The sequence below is a fragment of the Lepus europaeus genome, chromosome 20 (assembly GCF_033115175.1).
Source record: "Lepus europaeus isolate LE1 chromosome 20, mLepTim1.pri, whole genome shotgun sequence".
NCBI classification, from domain to species: domain Eukaryota; kingdom Metazoa; phylum Chordata; class Mammalia; order Lagomorpha; family Leporidae; genus Lepus; species Lepus europaeus.
Window position 1 is genome coordinate 52,529,874 of NC_084846.1, and position 24,868 is coordinate 52,554,741.

The following is a 24,868-nucleotide window of genomic DNA, read 5'->3' on the forward strand; positions in this document are numbered from 1 at the left end:
GAGAGTTTCAGTTCAGTGCATTTTGCTCAGGTACTGCAACAAGTCCTTTTGCTCAAAATGAAGTGTTTAAGACAACTCTGTAACAGGAGACGTTATGAAGAACTCCAAACAACGGGACCGCCGTGCTCACCCCAGGCTGCAGGATTCTGTGACAATCCCCGAGTGCTCTACACAGCGTGGTAACCACATAGATCTGAGACTGTGACCGTGGCAGTGTCCAAGCTCCAAGCACCACGAAAGAACGCCACACAGCTGAGACTCAGTGTCAATTTCCTGAAGCAGTTAATGTATTGATATGTTAAATGCAAGAGAAGATCAGAGAACTACAAGTGCAATGTTGTGATAGCTGCCTGTTCTTGAGTTGGAGACAAGCCACCAACTGTTTAAAAACTAAAGTTAAAATGAAGCTGCAGAGTTGGTTATTCTGACTGAAAATAAATCAGCTATGTAATATGGAATGGATCCAGATAGTGCAGCTGTGTCCACCAACATCAGTAGAATTTTTCTGTACAGGGTCAGATAGCAAATAACTTAGGATACGCAGGCTATAGAGTCTCCTGTAACTACTCAACTTGTTGTTGCATCATGGAATCAGCCACAGACAACAAACAGATGGACACAGTTGTGTTCAAATAAAACTATATTTACCAAAAAGAGCAGTGGGCCGGATTGGCCCGTGTGTCATAGTTTGCCAGTCGCTGGTCTAGACCACAGTTGTCTGCACAATGGCCCAAACTTAGAACCATATTTATGTAGTGCTGAGTCCTTAGCTAATTTCAGAGCCTTAAGATACAACCTTCCACACATTATTTCTGCTTTTTTAGAGTCTTTAGTTTCCATAACGGAAATGAGGACCCTTTGTCTAGCTCAGTCATCTAGTAAGGACCAAGAGTTTTCCCTACCCGGCAACATGAAAGACCTCAATTCTGATCTCTCTGCTTCCAAAACTGATCTAAATTGGATTGAGAGCCACAACCACTCAGTGAAATCAGCATCTAGACGACACCCTTCCCTCCTGCTCAGCTGCTTCCTGTAGGACTTTCCTTTGTCTCCAGTGTTCTTTGGTTTGAGAGAGGGATTGGTGTTGTGGCGTTAACAGGTAAAGATGCTGCCTGTGATGCCAGTATCCCTCCGTGTGCAGTTTCATCTTTGAGCTGTTCCACTCCCAATCCAGTTCCTTGCTGATGTCCTGGGAAGAGCAGCAGAAGATGGCCCACGTACTTAGGACCCTGCCACCCATGTGGGAGAGCTGGAAGAAGCTCCTGACTCCTGGCTTCAACCAGGCTCAGGTCCGGCTGTTGCAGCCATGTGAGGAGTGAACCAGCAGATCGAAGATCTCTCTCCCTGTTGCCTTTCCTCCCTCTCTGCAACTCTTTCAAATAAATAAATAAATCATTTTTTTAAAAATGGAGAGGTTGTAAGTCATGACATACGGGTATATGTCTTCAACAAAGGTGGACAGATAGTCCCCCAGAACTCTGAAGGAGTCTACGTGAGCATTAATGTGGAAGAAGAGTCTACATGGTCATCAGGGGCACCCCCATAAGAGAAGGGCCGTGGCACCGGGGCATGGGGTCGCCACCACCCTTGCCTCCACGATGTGTTTGGTAACAGTAGCTGCATCTTAAGCTTCCTCCAAAAAGGGACTCCCTTTCAATCGCTTTACTTATTAACCCCCAAGAAGGTGACAGCTTCCTGCTGTTGTCAGTCCCTATGCACTTCACCTTCCCTTATTAGGTCTATTAACACCATCCAACGTCTGGTCATTAACCTCTCTCCAATTAAACTCTTTGGGTATGCCATCTGAGTCTTATTAGGACCCTGTCTATTTTAGGAAAAGAAAGAAAAATGAGCCTTTTTAGAAAAATCACAGCCTTGGCCGGCGCCGCAGCTCACTAGGCTAATCCTCCGCCTTGTGACGCCGGCACACCAGGTTCTAGTCCCAGTCGGGGCACCGATCCTGTCCCGGTTGCCCCTCTTCCAGGCCAGCTCTCTGCTATGGCCAGGGAGTGCAGTGGAGGATGGCCCAAGTCCTTGGGCCCTGCACCCCATGTGAGACCAGGAGAAGCACCTGGCTCCTGCCATCGGATCAGCGCGGTGCGCTGGCCGCAGCGCGCCTACGGCGGCAGCCATTGGAGGGTGAACCAATGGCAAAAGGAAGACCTTTCTCTCTCTCTCTCACTGTCCACTCTGCCTGTCCAAAAAAAAGAAAAAGAAAAATCACAGCCTTAAGAAGGAAGCTCCTCAACAGGTACCAGAGCTTCTGTCGACCTGAAAAAATACCACTTGAATTCATTACCCAGTGGCACATCAAGTTACAGCTTGAAATTAGGAGCTGGATACGTTGTCAAGCTGCCACTATGGCAAGAAATCAGCATTTCTATGAGTGATTTTAGAATGAGATCCACTTAAATTTTACTTTGGCGTTTGAGACTCAAGAAACTCTGTTATTAAAAAGCCTTCGTTTGATTATTCTCCATATATTATTCAAATAAAAAATGTATACTCAGAGACAGAACACGCGGGTACAGAGAGGCGTTTGGCCGATCTGTGGCTTACCTCTTTGAACTTGTGGCTGAGCTTGCTCGTGTCCAGGTCTGACGGGGAAAACACGTCTTCATTCTCAGGCAGCTCGAAGACCTCAATGGCCATGTCCCCACCAGGAACAACGGGCCCTGCCTCGTCCTCCTCTTCATCTGTGGCATATTCCCCTGTCTGAAAGGAAGGGGGTTTCAGCAATCCAGCTGTCCTCACCCCAAGTGGAGATGGGTTATTTGAAAAATATTTTATGAAAGAGCAATGAAACGTGTCACCAAACAGTAAGAGTATTAAACCAAGCATGCTTCATGCAGGCAATGTTATAAACAAAGGTTAGTTCAAAGATCCAAAGTGACAAGTCTGTACCATACACAGGTGAACGTCTGAAAATCAAACACCATCAGCTGCATCTTTAGTATAGCAATGCGAGTTGCATTCTTTCAATCCTGGCATTTGATGGTTTTGCTAAATAAAATTATGTTGCTAAGGGAAATGAGTAATTTCTTACAATTCCCATCTCCCGTGTGAATAAGCCACCAACATTGGAAGCAAAGGAACAAGGAGGCAGAGATCAAAGACCTGTAGAGTTGGAAAGGACCTTAATGAAACCTTGCAAAGTTTCAGCAGGTTAATTCTCCTAAGCCTGAGGGCTCACTCAGCCCTGCTTGTTTGTTAATTGCCTAGTGATTGGCCATGAGCTGAGGGATAAACTGAAGGCCTCTCACCGACAGTCGCACATGTGGACTGTTCTGCCAGAACAGCACTTTTACAAATCTATTTTGTTGATGTGGGGGGAGGGGGATTCTCACACAAAATGGTCCATTTCCAGCTTTCTGAGAGAGCCAAGGATCTGTCCGGACATGCCCGTTGTGGTGTGGTAAGAATCGGCCGGAACTGGCGCTGGCCGTGCCTTTTAGCTGGGCCATGCCCTTCGTGACACGCCACAGCCTCCCCAGCCCCGTGCTGCCCTGGGCTGCCCGGAGCAGTGAGCCTGCCTCCTTCCCAGGCCCCGGGCCCCAGGCCCCTGCAGGTTTGAGTTCATGACCCCTGCAGTACACGTCGCTCTTTGCCGCTACCTTCCGGAACATTATTAGAAAGCAGCTCTTCTGGCACATCAGGCTGTGGGACGATAATTCAACATAATTGTTTAAAATCTTTACCTTATGATAGACTTTAAAGATAAATCACAGATTCACAGGGCTCCAAAGACAGGGTTCGTTTAATTCATGCCTTCCTTCTAGTCGGACTTTATCTAACACGTGAAACGCAGAGCGGAATTCCTACTGCTCTTAAAAAGAGCGCCCGTGAACTGTACGTGCACTCTACAGCTCCAGCATCCGACTGCCGTTCTTCCTGTGGGTTTGCACCGTCTTCTTCCTGCTAGAGCTGAAGCGCTTTCTTTTTAAAATTATGTTTGCACATGAAGGAAATCTGGTCCTGATCCTCAATGCAATAACCCCCAATGTCTGGAAGGCCGTTATTACATTGCTTTCAGACTTGCCTTTTCCAAACCAAACAATTCCAGCTTCCTCTGTGGATCTGGACTGCTTTCTCTCTAATTGCCTCCGTGGCTGCTCACTGACGTCTCTCCACTTTCCCCAAGCTGTGGAGCCTGGGAGTCACACAGTTCCTCCTAAGGAAGTGAGAGCCACTGGCCGAGGCGGGCACACCGCCTCAGCACCCTCCAGGCTCCAACCTGGACTGGGGGTCGGGGGGTGGGTGGTCTCTGCACAGCCTAGGGTATCTTACACACAGCGGTGGTTTCCCTAACTGCTTACAAGTGAGTGAACTGGTGCTTTGGTTTGTTTGTTTTAAACTGTTGTTCTTCCTCAAGCAAAATCAGCGATGCTTTTAACACTACCCCTTCTCCCTGACAGAAAAGAAATGAACCTTGACTAAGCCCGAGTTGAAGATAACCAGGTGTTCCTGGAGACGGATGGGAGGCAGCTGACTGGACAGACGCAGCTCAGTGGCTGACGCCTCTTTGCAGGAAGCGGCTGGTCCCCACGCCGCCACGGTCAGTTTTGAGGCACCTGTGCACAAGCTGCTGCTGGCCTCCCCTTCACCTTTCTGCTGCAGAAAACCAAACCCTTTTCTCATCCGACTGTTAAATCTCCACCTCCAAATGAACATGGAACGCAAGCAACACACACGAGGTTCTACTGGACATGAACGCCACCCCCTTTAAACGATGTATAACCCTTCCCGAAGCTTCCCCAGCACTAAGTGAATGTATAGGACTCTCCGAAAAGCAAACTCCGTAAAACACAGAAACTTCCTTTTCTCTGGGGGCCTGGTTTTTGGTTATGAGACAATCTTGCTCCTGGCTTGGGCACGCCAAAATAAATTCTTTTCTGCTTACAGCTGAACCCGTTGTCTGCGTGTTTGCACTGGTGTCCACGCTAGACAAGAACCCTGGGGGTTTCTGCACCGTTGCTCTTTGACTGCAAGGAAAGGGAGCTGGAGCCAGTGGTCTCCGTGTCGATCTGAGAGAACTCCTCAGTCCCGGAACTCCAGGACTCTATGGAAACCAGGCTCCACCTACCACCCCAAGTGTCTGGCCCTGGCAGAGCAAAGGCCCTGACAGCGTGCTTGTGTGTACAGTGAGAAACCACCAACCTTAAAATTTGTTATGATCTCCGTGCGATTCTTTAAATTGAACCTCCTAGTTCTACACACTTTTTATAGTCAGTAGGTACTTTGCATACCAGTGATGTTAATTAACAGGAACGAGGCAAGGCTGGGGAGCAAACAAACCTTGTGGAAAGCCTTCATGTGAGTATGAAACTGTGTGCCTGTGTTCAACCCTGGAAGTAAGACTAGTGGCAAAGGGAGACCTTTCCTATAAAGGCTTACACCAGGTATGTAAAATTCAGTTCTACATAATCAATTTGAGCCATAACATGATTGACTCAATAAAATCTAAAACTAAATTTAAGGTCTGACTAAGCAATATTAGTGTGGTACATTTAAAGCATGAGCTGAAATGAACAGCTTGCTTTCCCTTTGCCAGGGTGAAACAAATACGTAAGTACTCTGTGTGAGAGAATGGACGAGAGGACATGCCTAGGACGGGGCCTGCCATGGAACAGGATCCAAACAAGTGTTCTTCATAAATCCAAGAACGACAACTGCATTTACTTAGTGCTCCCTAGAAGTTCCTGAGGGGGTTTCGAAAATATAAGACAGTGAACAGCAGTCATTTGTTAATAAGGCAGTATTCTGTCAGACGTATTCTTAACAGCCTTGCAGTGTATGTATAACATAAGCAAATTCTTACCTCTAAGGGTAGACCTAGCTTTGTTACCCACATATACTTTACTGAAACTATCTTCATAAATCTGTTATAAAGAATTCTTCTTGATTCTTTTGTCAATTTCTTCTCCTTCCCAACACCCAAGTTACTTATAATCCTGCTGAAATTCTTATCCTTCATTTCATCTTTCCGCTTACAAATGTTTTCTCCTTCTGATTAGTCTTGTAAGCGTTCGGAGGACACACTATGTCTTTTACTGTCCTGATTCTACTAATTGTTTATTACAAGCCATGGATAGGGTGCTGGGACTTTAAGCTGTCATTCTCTCTTGCTGAGCATCTGCCATTCCCACCCTGAATAGGCTTTAGAATAACAGGTGCATTTATCACAGGACCTCATAAACATTTGGAAATAAGAAAAGTTAGACTCAGTGGACTAAGAGTATTCGTTCACTTCTGATCCTTTTATCTTTGTTAAAAATGGAAACTTTTTATAGTTACTCTGCAGGTAAAATAAATGACAATAGAATGAATCGTTAGCAGAATGCTGTAAACTCCCAAATTACTTCAGATCAAACCTTCAAGCGATATAGGAAGACAGAAAATGCTGCACCAAAATCAAATCGCTAGATCAAAGTATTTCCAGCCAAGTTAAAAATCTTTCAAGGAGTTAGACTCTTGACATCCTTTTTTTCTCAACTTCCAAACTCATCTCGAATGTAGTGAGAACAGTTCTTAGGGTAAAAACCAACATAGATTTTAAATGCTCCGTTTCATGCTCTCCTCCACCTTCCTAACTAATGTCTCATATTCTTAAGAGCTCCATAAAGGGGAGGAGGGGATTATTAATCTGTTTGCAAGTTACTGTGTGGCCAGCACTGTACATTCCTCAACAATGACATGCTCTGGATATTACTGTATTATCTCAATTGGAGTCAGCTCTGAGCCTCAGAGGTGCTACCAAAGGGTAGACAGCTAAGTTGTTGAGGATACTCCCAGAGCCCACACTGTCTTCTAGGCCATGCTGCTTCAGTATACTGAACCTAAAGTATCTTGGGGAGAAGGAGAATTGAGAATACATTCCTTCCCTGCTTCCCCTGGTACATAATCCTGCTGTGTTGGGATTCGTCTTCCACGACGTTGAACATTATCATTCAGTTCACTTGCACCTGTGTCTAGTGGGACCCAAAATTCCTGTGCTCTTCCCTCATAATACACTCATCCTGGCCAAGGGCAAAGGAGGCCCCCTAGAGAGGACGGGGGCTAAGTACTGGCTGCGTTAACTGCAACGTGGAGACAGGAATCATTGGGGAACAAGCAAATGCATGCACATACCGTTTCATGTTACCTGGTCACAGAGGTATTCATGATTTTCCTATCTTTTAATTGCAGGGTCAAGTCTTCCTCTCATCTTGTGGGTCTGCTGGCTGATGTTTTATGAGTTCTTATAGAAAAAACTACAACTATAACATACAATCCATACAACTGCTGTAAAGTCCTTAAAATGGCTGAAAAAGAGCCTTGCAAGGAAATACATGAGCACAGTTCATGTTTTTAGGATCTGGATTTGCCCTATCTTTTGTACTTTCTTCTCACACCTGTTGAGCTACCAGTCTTTACTGACTCTTTGCTGTGAGATCTAGCTTACAGACACAGCAACTTCCTTGTCACTTTTGTTGCGAGAGGGCACTTGATAGTTTATTACATAATTACAACCCCAAGAGCAGCTGGCAGGTTCCGCCTCTTGGTGAACACAGGACTTCTGGCTGCAGGAGGGCTACGGTCCAGAGCACACGAGTGCTCTTTTTATCAGCCTGCATGTTTGCCTGTCATATTGGTGAGTTGGTTAAGAAGGATTCAACAAAACAATCCTGGTTTTGTAGGCGCTTAGACCCTATTCAAATCCTGCCTGGGAGACACAGGGAGTGTCAGCTTCCAGATCTTGGCTTCAATTTCTTCATCTTACAATGAAAAACTTTCTAAAAGTAGTTTTTTGCATGCAGAGGTTGTCAAAGATTGAGTTCGATGGTACCAGTCTGTAAAGCACTGGATAGGTGCTCCAACACGTGAGATTGCTGCTGCTGCTGCTAACAATCCCGCAGAAGCCATGTGTCACGGCCTCTCCAGGCTGTACCTTATAGCCAGATGGTTGCCAAGCTCTGGTCTTGTAAATGAAATTTCCTAGAAGACCGTGATGCATGAATCTTTTACAAGCAATCTGATCGTTTCTGAAGTAAAACCGTTTCCTTTACTGAAACTAATTCTCTTTCTTTTCCTCCCGGTGTTTGAGCAAGGCACCTACCCACAGCCAAGCACACGTCTGCAGACTCCTCACTCAACAGCCCCCAGCTGCCCCACCGGCTCAAGATGAACCGTCATGCATGCTAGAATATCCAGCGAATTCACTGCCCTAATTCACTCCTTGATGTTCCCACTGTACTCTTTAACACACCAATAACCCTTCAATAGCTCCATATCTGCCTTTCTTCATCAACTTTTTTCAACTCAAAGATCCTTAGAGTGCCAGGTGTGATTTATCCATGCAATCCCAGCGTGGCTAGCGCATTGCTTGGCATCTAGTCTACCCTGAACAAATGTTTGCTGAATAAATTAAGACAGTTGTAGCTACATCTGCACGGCTCGGCAGAGCCTGATTTTCCTGTTAGTCTCAGCTTTCCAGTATGAAGTACAGGGAGGCACAGCTGCAGCTGAGGCCTAAAGGACCCTTTGGGGAATGTTCGCTTGTTGTTAGGTTCAACCATTAGCAGTCATTTTTGCTGCAGCAATGTTTGCTCTGGTAAATTCATGGAAACTAAATGACGCTAATCATAAAAATAGCCTTAATTATGCAGTTTTTGTTAGAATGTGTTCACTGCATTTGAATTAGCTTACAGATATTTTCACACTCAGCTCTGTGAGAGACTGCAGGAGAGCTGCTTGTTCTTGGGAGGAGAGAGACCTCAATCAAACACTTCAGTGTTTAAAATTCCCACATCTCTACCAAGCACAAAGACAGCTTTCGGCAAAAGTGTCCTCTTCTTTGCAAAGGCTCTTTCCATTTTGGGTCAGTGACTTCTGTGTGTGCTTCACTTAGGTTGGGCCACTGAAGTCTCCCTGAGCATTGTTTGCACATCTATAAAATGGGAATAGCAACCCCTTAGTCCCAAAGTGGTTGAGAGGATTTACAGGAGCGGTAAAGTCACAGAGTCTGGAATATGCTAAATGTTACCTGACGTTAGGATTATGATTATGTCCTAAGACGACACCTTACAAACGGGTATGGGCATGGGGGTTGGAGAGATCAGTGACCCAAAGACTCAACGTCGCAGTAGCACAACAGCAGGTAGGTGATTGGGCTTGTATATTTAGAGGTCTCTTCTATAAAACTGTGCAAAAGATACCGATTTCACAGGATACTGAGAAGAATTAAAGAAATAAAACTTGTAAACTATTCAACAGGATCTCTAGCCCACCAGTTATATATTCATTTCTCCTCCATTTATCAATCCATTCAACATTTTGTTGTTAATCAATTGTTCTCAGATTGCTTCCTGAATTTCACTCCATTCTCTGTCTTGTCACCAAGTAAAGGATCACTAAAATCCGTAGCTCAATCACACACTGATATGGCCTCTGTGTTTCCTGCCATCAGTCTCTCTGTGCCTCCAGTTATCAGTAATATCTCTGACAAATTCATCCTCCTAAAATTTCTGCCAGCTAAAGATTCGCCAATAATATATTTTCTGACAACTGAAGCAATCTTTTCCTTCTTAAACTTTTCTACTGATTGTGGTAGATGGCTCTGAAATTAGCCTCTGATTTTTTTAAAGACTGCTTTGGTTTTTATCTCTTTCCTTTTAGAACATATATTCCAAACACAGGGCGTCCTGTTTTGTGTTATGGTGGGCAGACTGAAATATCCCCAGTGATCCCTGGTATTCCTGGCCTTGTATCATTCCTTCTCTGGGAGTGCGCAGTGTACCTAGAATAACAACCAGACTACAACAAAAGTAACGGAATGTTACCACTGAGGTTAACTTACAGAAGACTGTGAGTTGTGCCTCTTCCGTTCCCTTGTTCTTTCTGTCCCTCGGCATCTCTCTGTTATGTGCCCAAGCCCTCATTATTGGGAAACAAGCTGCTAGAATGTGAGAGAGCAAAGAGGCCCATGCTGCAAGAAACATGTTTCTGGCCAGCAGCCAGCAGCAGGAGTCTGCCAACAGTCACCTGAGGGAGCTTTGCAAGCAGCTCTTCTGCGTCCTGCGGACAGCTGTAACTAAGCTTGGATGCAGATCCTCTCCCAGTTGAGCGTTTAGATGACCACAGCTCTGGCTGAAACTTTATTTGCAGCCTTGGGAGAGATCTTGAGTCAGAGGCATCCAGCTAAACTGATTCACAGATACTGTAATGTATAAATATTTCTTACTTTAAGTTGCTAAGTTTGGTGATAATTTGTTATGCAGCAATAGCAGAGGGTGCTGTCACAACAAACACCAGGACATGGCTTTGGAAATCAGCAGTGAGCTGAGGCTAGAAAGACTTTTTTTTTTTAAATTTTTTAAGGAATACAAATTTCACAAGTACAACTTTAAGAATACAGTTATTCTTCTCACCATACCTGCCCTCCCACCCACACTGCCACCCCCCTCCCTTTCCCCTTCCCAGCCCCATTCTTCATTAAGATTCATTTTCAATTAACTTAGTATACAGAAGACCAACTCTATCCTAAGTAAACATCCCAACAGTTTGTGCCTGTGCACACACACACACCAAAAACACTGAGAACTAGTAAAGACGTTTGAAAAGTATATTACAGCAAGCCTGAACTGCCCTGAACAGATTGTTAATGACAATCCAGAAAATGTCCGGGAGAAGGTTCATTATGTAGCAGCAAGAAGCTTAGCACCATTATCACCTTCTCTAATGAGAAAACAGGAAATGTTCCTAGTGAGCTGGGTGTTCCAACTAAGTGGATTTCCAAACAAAGTGGTGAAGGTGCCACCTTATTTCCTCTCACTGTGTATGGTAAAATGTGAGAGGAGATGTGTTTTCAATACTATTAAACAAAAAGAAGCCAAGGTTTGATGAGGTTTCAAGTCTCCAAGTCTAAAATTAAGAAACAGCATCCAAGCAAAGTTCAAATCTAGATTACTGCCAGAAGAACTCAGTCTAAAAATGAAGCAGAGGGTGTGACCACAAAGTCTTGTTAGGAATTCTGAGTTTAGGGAACCCTAATTTTGGTGAATGGCCAGTGAGCAAGTCTGTCATTGCTCTAAAGGGAGACACTTCTCTGTCAGCAAGGATGTTCACTGCACAAATAACACTAAGATCTGCTGAATCAAAGGCTGTGGATACCTGCTCACAAAACACACAGAGGCATAGGAGACCCATGGGGGAACTGTCTTTGAACAACAGCCACCTCCATTTCCACCCTGTCTTGACTTGTGGTGCATTTTCCCATGAGGATAACAATCCCTGAGCCACATTGTTAGTGTGACGAACAGTGGTCAGGACAAAATCCACTCAGTCTATTCCACAGCGTATAATGAAGTCCTATTGTCAATAAAACTCTATGCAGTTGAATAAGCACAACCTGCAGTGCTGAGGTAAACTATATTCCCTAAGCTCCCAGACCCCATAGGTTAAACAAATCCTATAAACCATCAGGATATGCCTTAGAAACCCACGTGACTTTCTCCTTAAGTTTCTTTGTGGCCTTTCTGCTTGGTCGGAAGCACTAACAGGTCAATCAGGATACCCTGGTGACTGCATAGGCTTGGCGTAATCTGTGGTCTACAGCAATTCTATCATCCAGAACAACCTTGGCCAGTGGTGTAAGGCTGACTTGAATGCCTTCCAGGACTGAGATAATGTCATTGATCACATCACCTAGTCAGGAGCAAATTCCCTACCTTATCTTATGCAACCATTCTAAGCGTAACTGCCCACAGGTTGCATGTAAATAATCAATGAGGTACCATACCTCAGGGAACTCCCCAAGTAATCGATGACCACCTCATTTTGGACGGACTAGGACTAAGAAGATCTAATGGAGAAGGCTATGAGACCGGACAGCAGACTTTTTGAATATAAACATATATTTGAATATAAACATATTTACTAAGAAAGATTCTTCTTTAAAGTAGTTGTAAAAGGTCTTTCTTTACATACATACACTTCTGTGGTGAGGCTACATTAGCAGCCCAAAGAATTCAATCTGTAGCCACAGTTTGTTGCTATACTTTGTTGTTTCTAACTTTATTCTGTTGGCCTGTAATTTTCTAAGTCACAGGTCACACAACTAGATCATTGGCAACAGTTCAAAAGCCAGTAAATATTACAAGGTTCATCAGGGCAGTACTGGTCAGAGCTCATAAGGATGGCCTTGAGTCCTGCCTAGTGACCATGTCATCTTTGGGGTCTTCCAGTTGGCGCTGAGGTTGCAAATCTTAATAGATTAGATTAAATCTAATAGATACTAATAGATTATATTAACTAATTTAGCTAGGATTTTTTTGTTAAATACAAACAAACGAACAAACAACAACAACAACAAATCTATGAATTGAGAGGGCCTTGAGCCTGAGGCCTTGCGTTGGAGGCAGCGTGCAGACAACATTTCTCCTGAATGGAGAGCTGCCACTCATTTATGTAAATCCAAGAAGCTGTTGTGCTAATCCAGCAGCTCACTTGGATCTTTTGTTTTCATTTGACAAACAAGGTGTGTTAGTTGTAAGTTTCAAGATTCAAACAATCAGGAGTTCAAGCTGACCTGTCTCAAACTGAGACTACCCAGTCAGAGAGACACAAGGCAGCCTTGGGTCAGAAATTTATTTATTTATTTTTTTAATTTTTTTTTATTTTTGACAGGCAGAGTGGACAGTGAGAGAGAGAGACAGAGAGAAAGGTCTTCCTTGGCCGTTGGTTCACCCTCCAATGGCCGCCGCGGTAGGCGCGCTGCGGCCGGCGCACCGCGCTGATCCGATGGCAGGAGCCAGGTGCTTCCCCTGGTCTCCCATGGGGTGCAGGACCCAAGCACTTGGGCCATCCTACACTGCACTCTATGGCCACAGCAGAGAGCTGGCCTGGAAGAGGGGCAACCGGGACAGAATCCGGAGCCCCGATCGGGACTAGAACCCGGTGTGCCGGTGCCGCAAGGCGGAGGATTAGCCTGTTGAGCCACGGTGCTGGCCCAGAAATTTATTTTCAGCAACAGCATAGTAGCATATTGAAAGCTACCTTTTTGAAAAGAGGAGATTCAGTGGATAATTAGGCATGGAGCGTTGTGCTGGGAAAAGGCCTGAGCATTCTGGTACCAGTAAGTGTCTACCAGGGCTGTGAGTTTGCCTTCTCCTCCTTTGGATGCTACACTGTCTCTGCCATCTGCGAGAAAACACGGAGAGTCGCCTACATGCCCCTCTGTTGCTGCTCTACCGTGGCGACCTCTGAGTGGAGAATGCCCTCTCACAGATGGGACAGGGCACGGAGCACACCAAGTTCACGCTGCAGTTAGCAGTGGAGCCCACGAAGGCTCCCATCAACAAGGTAACTTTAGTTTCCTTTCCCATTGTGAGCTCCAGCATCTCAGTTGAATTTGCACATGCTTCTCACCAAGAGAACAGGTGAGATCATGAGTTATGAGCCTGTATCCACAGAACCAAGACTTTCAAGTGCCTCCCCTCCCCAAAGTTGCACAGCATTCCCAAGGGGTTCCAACAGCATGTAGTCTCCCTGGTGGGCCTACAGATCTCCATCCCACCATCAGCCATCTTTCTCCTTAAAGCAGCGGAGGTAGAGAGGAGGAAGCATCGGGAGTGTGGAGGCTGACAGCAGCCGTGGGCCAGTACAAGGTGCATTTCCTTTTAGTCCTGAGCAATGCAGTGGTAGCTCATATTATAATGTAACTTCCAATGTCAATAGCCCACCTAACATAGTATATAACGTGAGTCACCATTACTGACACCCCCTGTTTAGTCTGTGGACGCTGACTTGGCAGGCATAGCCTTGACTTCCACAGCAGACTCACTTACAGAGTCTGTCTTAATTTGGAGCATTCATGGCCCATGATCAGAACATCTCTTGAAACCTAGTCTTAACGAAAGGGATAGTGGGGTTTTCCAGGGTGATAAAGTTGATGATAAAAATTTATCTACTTGGGGGGAAAAGTTTTATTCTCCAGTGGGTTGCTTTCATCATCATTGGTGGACCCAATGCAAGGCAGTTAGTTTTCAAATACTCACAGGAGTTTGTCAGTCTCAAAGAAAACTCCCTGACAGGACCAATATTCTTTGACAGCTGTCAGGATCCACTACCGAGAACTTTGAGACCTTTTAAGTCAGAATGGATTTAAGATAGACGTGACACATGTAGCAGGATGCAGAAGGGGCAGAGTCAATAGGCAGTCTAGCTGTCGTGATTCCTCCCTGACCAACAGTATACATCCACTTCCTCCTTCACCAGTGAGCCAGCCAAAGTTCTGATGATGCACTGGGCTCTGCCCATGGTGACAGAGCAAACTCTTCCCATGGTGCTCAGTGCAGCTGTGCTTCTCTGCTGCTATTGTCTGGACAGAGTCAGAATCTTCCTCTACCCAGGATGGGACTTTGTAACAGACCGGTTCCTCCATCCATGATTTCCAAAGGGTGGTGATGAGAAGGCCAGCTGATCCATGCGGAGGGAGCCGTGTCAGGAGAGGAAGGCAGAGCCGAGGTTACCTGGATCTTTTACAGTAGGTAGGAATCATGTCTTTGCTCTGGAAGGAAAACCCAGCTCTATCTTCCACGGCCATTATATAAACTACATAAACATTTGGTGTTTTTGTGTGTTTAGCTTTCAAATTTAAGATGAAAATGTCATGTATTTAATCTATACAGATTTAGGAGTATAGTGATACTTACCACCCTGCCCTGTCTTCCAGAAAGGTTAGTCAGGGTCTCAGAAATGCGAGACCCTTGGAGAACTGTTTTCCAATGATTACGTGATGAGAGGGAGAGTCTAACAATTGGGCTGATGTTAGAAAATCTAAAGAATATTGTTCGATTTAGTTTTCCGAGCCTTTCTAACCACCACTGCTTTCTATGTATTCTACTCTGCAGGTAAACTGATCTTTTTGTTTCTTAAACATGTGCTGTATTTCCCCAGCTTCTTAAGCTGCAGAATGAACATCAACAACAACAACAACAACAAAAACCTACTTGTAAAGAAAAACTGAAACCAGAAACCTCAAATTCATGCTTTTATTTTAGATGCCCACAGTTGAAATATTCTTTAATACTGTGATTACTGGGCTTTTTTGTAGGTTAACTTAAAAATGTTTTAATTTCTTTACCATGTAGATTTAAAGGTTCCACAGCAAAATGGCAATTTTCTTCTGAGTATAAAGTATATTTTCCATGACTCAATATAGTTAATTCAATTCCTGTTAATAAGTTAACCACCGGCCGGTGTACAAAGAGATAAAATGCCATTGTCTGTAAGGATCTGATAAATAGTTTCCATAGGAGGAGGGAATTAGTGATCCCTCATTTTCCCACTGAGATCCAGAGCTAAATAGTCAACAGAGCAAAGCAGATCTCTATAATTCAAACGTCACACTGCAATTTCAAACTGGCAGTTTTCTGTGAGTTTCATTTTACTTGCAAAGAAAACAATGAAGCACTTATTCTGATGTCAGAGGAACTGTGGGAAGAGACTGAGAAATTTGTATTTCCCTCGAATTCTAATGGGCAGAAAAGGATGATGGCAGTAACTGCAAGACCATGTACTACTACTGCTTAAATAATTCCTAATCATGCAATCATGGAAACAATCATGTGTTCATATAAAAATGGATTCATTTGATTGTTAAAAATGGTAGCAGATCATCAAGAAATCATATAATTACAGAATTTAAAACACAAAAAAATTTATAAATGAAGCTAACAAGAATGTCACTGATGGTATTTCCATGGATTGTGTATACATTAAAGATCTCAATCTTACAATTTTCTCCCTGGGACAGTAATTCTAATCCCTTCTTCACATGGCTGTCTTATAGACTGTGGCAGCAATTCCTCCATTAGAATGTATATTATCATTTGAGACTACACACACACACACACACACACAGCACTCTCTCATCTATTGGTTCACGCCCCCAAATGCCTGCAAGGGCTAAAATTAGGTTGAGGCCAAATCCAGGAGCCAGGAATTCAATCCAGCTCTGCTATATGGGTGGCAGGAACCCAATTATTGGAGACATCATCACTGCCTCCCAGGGTCTGCATTAGCAAGAAACTGGAGCCAAGAGCCAGAGCTGGGGATTAAACCCAGATACTCGTATATGAGATGCAGGCATCTTAACTGCTAGGTTATAGTCCATCCCAACAATTCCTTTCAGCAAAGCGTCTATAGTACCAGGGATCAAAGGTCCTTACTCTAGTTTTCCCAGCATCTTTATCCTGGACACCCAGCTCTGAGTGTACCTAGCCCATTCCCATTAACTGCCATAGTCCTAGGCCTCCTACAACATATATTCTGGGTCAGTAGTTCTGAGGCTGGGTAGAGACATTTGTACTTCTGAAGAAGTGTCATGAGAGCCTCAGATCAAGGTAAGTAAACACAGAATTGTCTAAGTTTTCTGAGAGAATGAACTACGTCACATACATTTTATATCCATAGAACTGCTAAGCATAAGGTATCGCACATGGCAGTTTTAATTTTATCAAGGACTTAGTGGGCACAAGGACTATTTATGAAGCAAGTAGAAAAGATAATGAACGATATCTCCAATGGATGAGGAACTCAGTTCAGGAAAGGGGGCAGCACTGCTGTATTTTCACGGAAGTCCTCTGTGTGTGCGTTTTGCAATTCCTTCAGGAGCTGGAAGTCTGGAACTCAGTGTTACTGCCACACTGATGCACAGCGGCTTCATCTCTAGGCGAACGGAGCCTCCACCAAGCTGGTAAACCCCTGCGACAAGGCAGCTCCTGCAAGGCAGTTGTTGGTGAGGTCACCGTTCAGTCCTGAAGGCTCAGGAGAATGGGTTTCCAGGAGTGAAGGAACTGTCTAAGTTAACACACAGGGAAGGAGACAGTCCTCTGGGTCTAACAGTATTTAGGACCACCTGACTCTTCTGTTCCTGGTGCTGGTTTACATGGTTACGACAAAAAGGAAGTCATGTCAAGTTGAGTCACCCAGTTGCCACTTCAAAAGCCCCAAAGATCTTCAAGGAAAGCAGATGCATATTTATTTTTTCTGGTTTTGCATGCAGAGGGTTTTGGCGCAGTGTAATAGAAAAGTCAGTTCCTCCAGATAATACCGATGTGGTAAGCAAGCCACAGCCCAGCGGAAAGTGTCAGTGCTAGGGGCTGAGTGCAGATTCCTCACATCTCTCCCTGGCGCCAATCTCTAGTCCCATGAGGCTGACAACGCCACTTATACCTCTGTTCTTCAGTGTTCTTCCCTCACTATCTCAGGTCACGTTTCCGACTACATTTCATTCACATTTAATTTTATTCCTTAATTTTCATCTTAATCACCTATGCATGATTCAATTCGGTTCAATTTCTTGGCTTCCTCTTATTTTCCTAGGGCTGTAGTCATTCCTGTGTGTGCTAAAAATCGATAAGCCATTGGAAAAAGTCATGGAGGAGATGACAAACTGTTGGGAGTAGGGAAGTGGAGACTATGGGTAGAGAGAGATGTACATGGTTCTATTGACTCATTTTTTTAAATAAGGGCCCCTATGCTACCTGAGAGAGCCCAAGATGACTTTATGGAGGAGATGAAATACACACAGGTGAACTGGAATAAGTTGGCACACAGGGCAACAAAGAGTTGCTGTAGTGAAAGACCTTCAAGGAAAAGAAGGGACCAGAATATTCATGGGGAAACCAGAGTATGCACATGTCATGGCAAAGTACGTCTGTTTCCCAGGCTAGTAAGGTTCCTCTTTCATGATGTCTTTTTTAGCATTTAAGAGCTTTAAGAATTATATTCAGGTTACAAAATAGAAATGTTTTTAAAGTTCAGAAAATACTTTTATCTGTGTTTGCTTCTGCAACATCTCTTGCCTACAGCAAAGTCTATGGTTTATTGTTGATAAGAGAGAATTGTTCTAGCATATTTTCTAAGGAGTTTATTCTTCCAGGGGAATTTAACAGCATAGAAGAATCGATCTAATAAAGGATGTTTGGTATGCTGATTCTAGATCATGGGTAAATAATATTACAATGTGGCAGTTAGAAAGAAATTAAGAAAAGGTATTCAAGTCACTTGCATTGTAATAAATATAAAAGAAATTTATCTATAGAAAGATGACACCTGGGGCCAGCATTGTGGCCTAGCAGGTTAAGTCACCACCTATGATGCCAGCATCCCCTACTGGCAGCAGTTTGTGTCCCTGCTACTCCACTTCTGATCCAGCTCCCTGCCACTGCATACTGGGAGGCAGTGGATGATGGCCCAAGCATTTGTGCCCCTGCCACCCACACAGGAGACCTAGATGGAATTCTGGGCTCCTGGATTTAAAGTGGCCCAATCCTGGATGCTGAGGGCATTTGGGTAGTGAACCAGAGGAAGGGGCAGTTTCTCCCACGCTCCCCCCCCCTTATATGAAAATAAAAATAAATATTAACAAACAGTAGTATGTCTCTATATAAAGAATATTCATAGAGAGGCTTTTTTTCAAGGACTAAAGGTTAGCTACCTCATGGGGACAGCATGTGTATAAGCAGGTATGGGTACATTGCTCAGGATAGATCAAGCTTAGATCTTAAACTCAATGAATTCCAATGACCTTATGATTCTAGGTTTCCGTGGGGATTACAAATGAAATGATGGAATGAAATGTAATTATTTGCAGTTTCTAACCAAATTGGTCTGTGAGCAAACTGTTAAAGATTCTAATACTTCTTTTAAGCTTCAGGTTCCTTGTGTTACCATAAGTCAGGCTACCTTTTACACACACCTGATCTCCATTCTAAACACCATTATTTCTATTCCTGACAACTAATGGTAACAAGGATTATTTTATTACTGGAAACATAATACTGTTTTAGATATTTTGACATGCCCACCACATAGATCATGCACATAAATACTGTTTTAGTCAAAGATATACTCACTTAGTGTTTGGAAAAACTAAGAAATTTGTAGCAAAAAAAATTTAAAAACAAGATACTGAATTTTAAAATAATATAAATTTTATGTGTACTGCATTTCCTAAACATATGGCCCTGATATTAGATATCTTTTTTCCCCTCTTTAATTTGAATCACAAAATTTGAAAGTGTTAGAGTTAAAACTATTCAAGGACAAATATTAGGAAGTGAGTCCAAATTGCAGAAGCCATGCCTAAAACATGTGCTGTGTTTCAGAATTAAATGTTATTTTTTTCAAATCATTATTTTGAAATTATTATTCAACACAAAATATGTGTTCCAGAGAAGTGCTTCAGAACATACAGGCAGTTAACAAGACACATGGATTATTTAAGTTCCCATAGGAAGCAGGAAGGTACAGAGAAGCATTACTTTCTATGAATAAACAAACCTTAACGAAATAGTTGTTATTGTTATTGAAGTTGCCAGACACTCCTTGTAATTCAGCCACAGTGTTCTAAAATGTTGACAAAAAAAAAAAAAAATTAAAGAAGGCCTGTACTCCTTAAAACAGAAGAGCCCAAAGATGAGGACAGAAAAACTTACGAAGTTCTTTCTGGGGCTAACTGTGACACAGACTGTCAAGTACTAAGAGATTATGGTTGCACCTTGGTAAAAGTGCCCCCGCTCTCAGTTTCTCACTACTCCACACAAAATATAAAGTCTATTCCTGGGATTAAATTCACATCATTAAAAGGCCATCCATAATAATGGCAACCTCTTGTTCAAATAACACAAACTGTTTCCAACTAGGAATGGCAAACGGTGTGAGTCAAATTCAGTGCTTTCCCTTCGATATTTCCATACCAAATATACATTTTGTAAACTCTATACTCTCTAGTAATGAAAACAAGTTATAAAAGAAGGATTAAATGGCTTCCATTTCCAGAGTAATGATGAACTATACCCCCAAAAGACAGAAATGTCACCTGTATTCTAAGACTTTGTAATGTAATTATGCTTTAAAAGGATATTTAAGGAAAGCAAATAATTATATAACTTTAACATGTCTATAACACAACATAACATTTCTATTTTCTAATTTAAAAAAATGGGGGCGGTACTGGCTTACATTGTATTTGCAGATTGAACTCACAGGGTTCCAAATTGCATGATGCCCTTTAACAGAGAAGATTCTCACACAAAGAATCTACATAAAATAAACAGAAAAACCACATTGCCTTACTACTACAAGGCTCAGCACTGACAGCTGTGAAGTGTTACAGATTAGATATTATTAAAAGTTAAATTCCAGTTGAAACTGGAATTAAGTACCCCCAGAATTTCATGGGACAGGGCTGACTTCCTGAGGGGTTTACTGAAATCCTCCATGGTTACCTTTCAGATTGTTAAAGAAAAGAGAGAGAAAGAGAAAAGAACAAGAAAAAGAGATGAATGAAAATTCTATTAAATCCAGAAATGCAACCACTAACCACAGATATACTTAAATGTGCATTACGTTTTTTTTCAGTTGTTCACATTTTCTGTTCTGAACAGAACCCTCCCTTTTACTCTTCAGCTGTTTAGCAGAGCCATTTTAACTTCATTTTAAAACCAGAATGTTTAAAAGAGAATGAACAGAAACAGAAATGCAAATTAAAATGGAATTGGCTATTTGCCTATTTTAAACTCTTCCAGTTTCAATGTTTGGAAGACAAAAAAAAAAAAAAAAACCAACAAAAGAAAAAGCAGACATTTAAATAAGACTCAAAGGTTACCTATGTATTTCAAATTATACTAGAGTATGACTTAAAATTTCTTGGATCATTAAAACAAATCTATCTAAGAATAAGCAGCACACGATCAAATGTAATTCCTAAATATGGCTGGGATGAAAAGCCACTGTATGTTCAGCACTTCGGCACGTAGTTCGCATGCCGCCCTGTAGGCCATACAGCCAATTCCAGCAACAACTCTCTTCCGCTCAAGCAACAAGTTCCACGACAGAGTCCACCGTGAGTGATTTGATCAGCAACAGAAGCCAGCAGCCCTTCAGCAGATACTGCTGGCGGAATGGCTGGCTCTGCACGTCAGTGGGAAGAACCTGGTTGCTCTGGCTGGTCCAAGGAATGTCACAGAGGATGGCATCAAAAACAAAATAAAACAAAAAAGGATTCTGATTTTGAAATCATGATTCTATAAATTAAGCATTCTGTAACTTAAAGCAGAGTGAAAAGCCAAGAGATGGATCACTCACATGCCATGCCTGTTGTACCAAAGGCAAGTCAATAAACTGCTGAGTTACATAAGAAATTAACTCAATTATTCAAGGAGCATTTATCCACTGAATATCCAATACTGGTTCTTCTCATTTCCTCTCTGCCTCTTGGACATTTTACTTTTCATTAACAGAGAGAAAGAAAGTAAACAGAAAATAGGGAGATAACAGTCCAATCAATCAATTTAATAATATTTCCTAGCATTAGTTTAAAAATAAGAATTATTTGAATCAGGTGACAATCTGATAATACTAATTCACTGGAATGAATTTTCATTGTACAGCTCTTGTCTCTATGAGCAAAAAAGTAGTAGCTGCTTTTCCCTGGGCATGTTTTAGAGAAGCAGTGCATGACACAAGAGACAGGCAAAACATACAAGTCAGGGAGGAGAGGGAGAGAGGGAGAGAGGCAAAGAAAACACTCCCTGAAGTCTCCAGTGAGGGTTACTTAGAGCTACACAGTAGTACAAACCTGAGTTCAACTTCCACAACTCGCCGAGGAAAAAGTCCTTTAACTCAAAGCTAAACTCTCTTTTGTAAAATATTTCTGCGCTCAATTATCTTTCATATGAAGATGATACAGAATGCTGCCTACAGTAAAAATCCAAGTATTTCATCTCCTCAATGCTAGAAGCACAGAGATTAGAAATACGGAAGAAGGAGTCACAGACTCCAAGTATTATGAGAAATCACCACCTCCACAAGCATCCTGATGATTCTGCAGGTGCTTGAATGCAGCCTGAGCTCTCCATCCAGAACCAGCACAGGGGCCTGCAGAGGCCAGGCTCTGGAGCCACGGAGACTCTGTTCCAATCCTAACTTTGTCAACCCCTTGCTTGATCACTAGAAAAAAAAAAACAAAAAACAAAAAAACTCAGCTGCTGAATTTCCAGAAGGAAAAAAAAAAGAGAGAGAGAGAGAGAGAGTCTTCTGTTTGCTTTAAAGATTAAATGATAAATGAGGTCATGGAGAAAGGCACCTTGCAAAGCGCCTGTCACTGAGAATTTATTCTCTTCACCTTTCACAATACCTCCTCAGATGACAATGAACTCTACTTTCATGACCAAAATAGGCACTCCCCTTCCCCCGTCAAAGCACTCTCTCACTTGGTATTTGATAAGTTTCCAAGTATAAACACTGAGTAACAAGTATTCTTTTTCATTTACCACATTATAAAAGTACAAGAAAAGCATGTGTATGTGTGTGCATGTGTGTATTTTGTACAAAGCGCTGGCTGTTTGAAGTGAAAACTTTCGGGGATGAAGACAATCACTTCCTCCAAACAACTGGAGGGAGTTTGTGATATATGGCAGAAAAGTTTCTCTTGGGGAGCCTTCAAGATCTCCTTGTCTTTATTTCCCCCTCATGTTTCATGGTCATGGAATGCTGGAGGCTACGAGGGATTCAGAGGTCGGCCAGCCCCTGTACTTGAACAGCAATGACACCGAGGCACAGAGACCACAAAGCTTGGCCTCCTTTCCTTCCACCCCCAATGTCACTGCTGTCCTGTAACCTCAGAGCCAGACTCTTTCCAGCAGGGTGAAGGGGTAAAAACCAAACCTGCACAGAACGACTACGATCCTAAAACAGGCTTGCAGCCAAAACAAATCAGCACCTCTGATAAAGCACAGAAGACTAACACAGATATTGAAAACTAGGTAAGAAACAAGTTCAAATATTTGAAGAAACTGTATTTTAGTTTCAAAATCTAAGATAACAGATTTTCATAAGTAATGTCTTAGTATAACGAGAAAATACTTGCCATTTCAAATGGACTATGCACGTAAAAAACCAAGTCAAGTAAAAAGAATTCTTTGAGACTAATTCATTCATTTAAAAGCTTTCTAATGTATTTGTTTTTGGTTGAAAGCTAACTGATACATCACTTCTAATTTTCTACTTTAATAAATAGAGAATACATTCTCACTACAATACAAACACGTAAAAACTTTATAGATATTTGGGTTAAAAACACTCCAGGCTAAAAATACATGAAAATATTTGAATGCCATTTATTAATCTTCTCTATGTCATGGCTGAAAGCAAAAAAAAAAAAGTTCTGGAAAAATAATATATTCAGATGAGTAGAGGTTGAACAGATGAAGTTTCACAGTGCTTATATCAGCCGGTATAGAGAAAAATATTTGTTTTATCTAAATATTTACTAGTTTATGGTATAAGAAATAGTACAACTAAATTGTTGATGGGTCTTTTGACATGCCAATATGAAACATGTGCATGTTTAAATGTGTTTATAATAAAGTGTGTTGTCCCGTGATATCAATGTACATTTGGCATTGACATTAGAAATAGACCAGCATCTGTATTACATTACAACACACAAGGGGTCCAGAGAACCGTTTTCACTTGGGGGTTAGCTTCTATTCACTTACTTGATCTTCTACAGAGAGCAGGATGTAAAATTATTCCAACATGTATCCACTCTATAGAACATGTGCTAGTGGAAAAGCTTTGTTCTGCATTATGTTAGCACAAATCATAGTGAACAGATCCAAAGAACTTTCTCTTCCTGGGGGAAAAAACTCTGGAAACACTCAGCAATCTTTAGTCCCTTTCTGTGGATACTGCATGCAGGGGTGTTTTTTCACTTAAAATGTTTACTGATTTTTTTTTAATTACATGCTCTTGTACAACATTTGGAAGAAATTGAGAAAACATAAAGCAGAGTGAGAAAATCACCTTATTCCGACAATAAAGATAACCATTATTCATGTTCTGGGGTTTTTGCCCATTGCTTTTTTTTTTTTTTTTTTTTAATTTTTTTCTGAAAGCATGGTCAAAGAGAAGGCTGATTGGTTTCCACAGTCTTCCAACTGTCCACAGGACACCGGGACTCGATTCTTAAAGTTATTATCAGATGCAAGTAGTATTCCTTTTCCATGAGGTTCAACTCAAGTTCACTGTAGATATAGAATCCTTAAGGAACTGCAAAGAACCTGTCACCCTGTTACGTGGTGGAGAGAGCAGGACATGGGGCAGGCAATGAGTGAGCACTACCCGGACCGGAATGCTGCAGGTGCTCCCTACCTCGTCGTCGTCAGCGTCGTACTGGGCATAGTGCTGCTCCAGCAGCTCCCTCTGGCGCCTCTCCTGCTCCAGCGTCTGGCTGATCAACTGGGCAACCTCACTCACTTGTCCTGGTTTTTCCCGTCCAATAACAAACCTGTAGAAAGGTTACAGAAGACTTACCATTAAGACTTTCCAGTGAAAAGGAGCACGAACAAAAACATCTAACCCGGAGACCTCAGCAGGGTCCATGCTGCAAAGTCCGAAGTGCTTGTGACTCAGGCATCCCATGGTGGAGGGCCAGCTCCAGTCCTGGCTGCTCCATTTCTGATGCATCTTCTGGCGATGTGCCTGAGAAGCAGCAGATGGTGGCCCAAGTAGCTGGGTTCCTGCCTTTCACTTGGGAGAGGCAGATGGAATTCCAGGCTCCTGGCTGCTTGGCAGCCATTTGGAGGGTTGAACCAGTGGATGTAAGATATTCTCTCTCTCTCTCTCTCTCTCTCTCTCTCTCTCCTGTGTGTGTGTCTCCCGTCAATTCACCTTTCAACACACACACACACACATTTATATTTTATAGTAGAATCACCTATGTACTTCAAATGGTATGCCTGGGTGTAAGGACAAGTTAGCTGAGCAATTAAACTGAATTTTTGGGACACTGCTCATAGATGAAAATAAAGGGAAAATA

General features: G+C 42.6%; 1 protein-coding gene across 7 annotated transcripts in view; it reads right to left on the minus strand.

Annotated features, from left to right (window-relative positions):
* PPP1R9A (protein phosphatase 1 regulatory subunit 9A) overlaps positions 1 to 24,868 on the minus strand; it is a 326,933-nt gene that overhangs the window by 69,199 nt on the left and 232,866 nt on the right. For 3 of the 7 annotated variants that reach the window (XM_062178638.1, XM_062178636.1, XM_062178634.1), the window contains exons 6-8: positions 24,202 to 24,337; positions 19,327 to 19,392; positions 2,560 to 2,715 (exon numbers count right to left, since the gene is read on the minus strand). In XM_062178638.1, the coding sequence (XP_062034622.1) occupies positions 2,560 to 2,715; positions 19,327 to 19,392; positions 24,202 to 24,337 (358 nt within the window). Of the gene's footprint in view, positions 1 to 2,559; positions 2,716 to 19,326; positions 19,393 to 20,031; positions 20,086 to 24,201; positions 24,338 to 24,868 lie in introns of all 7 variants that reach the window. The other 4 variants (XM_062178635.1, XM_062178632.1, XM_062178639.1 and 1 more) reach the window with 2 other exon arrangements.